The sequence below is a fragment of the Helianthus annuus genome, chromosome 1 (genome assembly GCF_002127325.2).
Source record: "Helianthus annuus cultivar XRQ/B chromosome 1, HanXRQr2.0-SUNRISE, whole genome shotgun sequence".
Classification (NCBI taxonomy): Eukaryota; Viridiplantae; Streptophyta; class Magnoliopsida; order Asterales; family Asteraceae; genus Helianthus; species Helianthus annuus.
The window spans coordinates 144610137-144614224 of NC_035433.2; the positions used below are offsets into that span (position 1 = coordinate 144610137).

Below are 4088 nucleotides of genomic sequence, written 5' to 3' on the forward strand. Positions count from 1 at the left end.
GGTTTGTGAGTGATTTTTATTTTTTTATATGTTGACCCTTTAACTTTTATTTTTATACACGTCAACCCCTTTAGTTTTTATTTTTTAACCTCTTTAATTTTCATCCTTTACAAATTTTTCATTTTACGTTTCGGTCTAAAACTTACGAGTAAACATGCTGTAACGTGCATGTGTGGTTAAACGTTTTTAAATCTGTTTTTGGTGGTTTAACGAACTAGTTATTCTTTTCTATGTTTTATATTTTGGTCTACTTTTTATGAGTTAACACGTCGTAATGCGGGTCCGTGGTTTCACATTTTTACACGTTTACTTTTTGTTCGTTTTAACGGTCCCACCACAAAGCGCGAGTCCTAAATACTAGTTATATATTTATTATCTCCAATTCTGTATCCCAGGGATGAGACGTACAATACCGGTACCGTACCAATACCAATACAGAAATTACGGAAAAGTGGATACCAAATACTATACCGAATATATCGCTTTGGTACCAGTACCAGTTCCGGTTTTTCAGTATTTTACCACTTTGGTGTTTTCCACTGTTTTACTTAATTTCCATAACCAATGAATACGAACTATTGTATAACAAATAAGTTTAATTTATCATACTAATTTAAAAACAATGATTAATCAAGATCTAAGAAACCCATGGCATTATAGTCTAGTGGTATCTTGGGGTATGGGTTCGATTCCCACAAAGGGGTTTTCCCAGATTTATTAGGTTTACTCCTGAATTGGTGTATAGGCATTATTGCCTATTGGAGATGGATATGATCGGGTGGTTCTGCTGGTGGCACGATAATACTCCAGTGGTCCGTTAGTGATCCAAATTTTCCGTTCAAAAAAAATCAAGATCTACGAATTACCATACTAACTTAAATACAATTGTTATAATCCGTTTGCTTCTAATTTGATAGCATGTTATTATACTATTCGAGTCAGTCACGTGTTATGAATTAAATTGTCTTTAAATCTCTCCTCTATAAATTAAAGCACTATTCCTCATAAATTACATAAGTACGAAACTCATCTACCATAGCAAAATGGGTAGCCACAATATTGAACCACTTAACATGATGAACCCTCTAGACCCAGAGGAGTTCAGGAGACAAGCCCATTTGGTGGTTGATTTCATAGCCGATTACTACTCAAATATCGAACAATACCCTGTTTGTAGTCAAGTCGAACCGGGTTATCTCACAAAAACCATGCCGAAATCAGCACCATTACGACCCGAACCCATAGAAACCATATTGCAAGATGTCAATAAACATATAATTCCAGGCATAACCCATTGGCAAAGTCCTGGTTTTTTCGGTTATTTCCCGTCGAGTGCAAGTACTGGAAGCTTTCTTGGTGAAATGCTTCTTACCGGGTTTAACCCCGTAGGGTTTAACTGGCTGGCTTCTCCTGCTGCCACCGAGCTCGAGATGGTTGTTATGGAGTGGCTCTTGAAGCTTCTTCAACTTCCAGAATCGTTCTCGTTTTCTAGTGATGGAGGGGGTGTGATTCATGGGAGTACTTGTGAGAGCTTTGTGTGTACATTGGTTGCAGCTAGAGAAAAGAAGTTAAACCAGTTTGGGACAAACAGATCAGACACTTTAGGTAAGATCGTTGTTTATTATTGCTATGATCACACACATGTTCAAAAGGCTTGTCATGTTCAAAATTAATTAAGAAAAGTTTGATTGGTTGGTTAAAAAAGGGAAAATTTTGAAAATGGTTATTGACCAATCCCTATTTCTAAAATGGCCACCTAAAAAGTCTTAAGAAAGACGTTTCACGGATCCATGTACATACGAAGGGTGATTTTTTTAACGGCCGACAGAATAAATCCCGAGTACTCTCGGGGCGCCCACTGGATCAAATGGAGTACTTCGAGAGTAACCCGAGTCCACCACAAATTCTGAAGAAAACCCGGTAACCCATCCGCCCGTAGGCACGACGGTGAAATTACCGGTAAAACCCGTTTGGCTCAAGGATCGAACCCAGGTTTCTCTGGGTCTCATATCATGGGCCACCAGTGTCTCACTCTACACTAAGTGAAAGTTGAAACTATATCTCTCAAGGGAAATACACGCCATCCACCACTTGATCTAGAGATCATTGGCGCATGATTTTAAGAATGGTTATCAAGTTATAGCGTCATCCAATACAGACATGACACGTGCCTGTTTTTATCTTGAGATGTCTCCCAGACGTCAGAGAAACGCCTCAGTGAATGATGTGGCCTTTTTTAATTAGGTCTTCCAAAACCTCTTCTTGTTTGGAGACGTCTCAAGATAAAAAAACAGGCACGCATCTCATGCACATAGATCCATGAAACCTCTCTTTCAAGACTTAGAAGGTGATCATTTTGAAAATAGGGATTGGTCAATGGCTATTTTAGATATTTTCCCTTAAAAATGTAAAAAAAAAAAAAAGTGATGAATTGGTTGAATAAAAAGTAAAAAAAAAAAAAAAAAAAAAAACATAATTATAAGCTCATTGAATAAAAGATAAACATGATTAATTTTATATATAACCTTACTAACTCGAAAAATTTTATATATATCCAACAACTAAAAATATGATATATACTTAACTTTAATAGTTTTTTACTGAATGACTATTCTACACATCTAGGTAAGCTTGTTGTTTATTGCTCTGATCAGACGCATTTTTCTCTCCAAAAAGCTTGTCAAATTGTTGGCATCAATCTTAGCAATGTTCGATCTATCAAGACGAAAATGTCAATGAATTTTCAGTTATCTCCAGATGCATTAACAATGGCGGTTGAATCTGATGTTAGAGCCGGTTTGATCCCATTATATGTATGCTTCACAGTAGGAACAACACCAACGACAGCAGCGGATCCATTGCTCATATTGAGTGAGATTGCAAAACGATTCGATATGTGGGCTCATGTGGATGCTGCTTATGCTGGAAGCGCATGCATATGCCCAGAGTTTCGACACTTTCTTGATGGCGTAGAAGGCGTAAACTCCTTCAGTTTTAACCTACACAAATGGTTCTTGACCACTCAACAATGTTGTTGTCTTTGGGTTAAAGATCGAACCGATCTTACAAAAGCTCTTTCTACAAATCCTGAACTGCTGAAAAATAAAGCAAGTGATACTAACAAAGTGGTGGACTACAAAGACTGGCAGATTGCTCTTGGTCGTCGTTTTAGAGCAATGAAAATATGGATGGTAATAAGAAGCTATGGAGTAATCGGGCTACAAGAACATATAAGGAAACATGTGAAATTGGCTAAACATTTTGAAGCACTTTTGGTTGCTGACAATAAATTTGAAGTTGTAGTTCCTAGAAACTTTGCTATGGTTTGTTTTAGAATTTCGCCATTCGCATTGGCAACTGTGGCTAATGGTTGTAGCGATGAAGAATCTAATCGTTTGACCCAGGCTCTATTGGAATCACTGAATGGGTCGGGTCTAGTTTACATGACACACGCGATGATAGAAGGGATCTACGTGATTCGGGTTGCTATAGGTGCAACTCTTACCGATGAGAAGCATGTTAATATGCTATGGGATATGGTGCAAGGGCATGTTAGTGGTTTGCTAGCTAAGTAAGCCGATATAACATAAGTTGAACAACAAAGTTAAAATAGTTTGATGTAATGTTTGTAATTGGATCAATAAATTACAATGTCATACGTTGTAAAAAGCAATAATATGTAATGTTTGGATACTTGTAAAAAAAAAAAAAAAAAAATAATAATAATAATAATATGTAATGTTTGGATACTTGTAATTTTCATATTGTTTTAGAAAAGTTTGATTTTTCTTTAAGTCTACGCTCATAATTGTATGATATAAATGTTTATTAGAAATGTCACAACTTGTATGATTTGACAACACCACAAGAATTGATAGAAACATAAATGAACCATAATATTTAATAAATCACAAGCTCCCATTTAATAAAAACAGGCTGTTATATTTCTTTTTTGTTAAATCAAATTCACAATTTAAAACTTATTGTTTTGGTAAGTCATAACTCATACACTCTCTAACTCTACTTCTAAATTACACATATTATTGGGTTGAACTCTAACCATTTGGAAAGACAAAACTTATAAACTT

General features: G+C 35.9%; 1 protein-coding gene across 3 annotated transcripts; it reads left to right on the top strand.

The window, feature by feature from the left end:
- The first annotated feature begins 1000 nt into the window (after positions 1-1000).
- LOC110883291 (tyrosine decarboxylase 1) lies at positions 1001-3717 on the top strand. 3 transcript variants are annotated; one of them, XM_022131090.2, is made up of 2 exons: positions 1001-1605; positions 2626-3717. In XM_022131090.2, the coding sequence occupies exons 1-2, from the start codon at positions 1044-1046 to the stop codon at positions 3573-3575; spliced, it is 1512 nt and encodes a 503-aa protein (XP_021986782.1). In that variant the 5' UTR covers positions 1001-1043; the 3' UTR covers positions 3576-3717. The 3 variants fall into 3 exon arrangements, with proteins under 3 accessions (XP_021986782.1, XP_035831945.1, XP_035831947.1); XM_035976052.1 differs by having other exon boundaries at positions 2677-3693; XM_035976054.1 differs by having other exon boundaries at positions 2758-3693.
- Positions 3718-4088: the final 371 nt, after the last annotated feature.

Excerpts from the sequence above, each read along its gene's own strand:
- LOC110883291 (XM_022131090.2), top strand. The coding sequence starts at position 1,044 with ATGGGTAGCCACAATATTGAACCACTTAACATGATGAACCCTCTAGAC. Across the intron at positions 1,606-2,625 it reads AAACAGATCAGACACTTTAG|GTAAGCTTGTTGTTTATTGC; the intron begins GTAAGATCGTTG and ends CTACACATCTAG.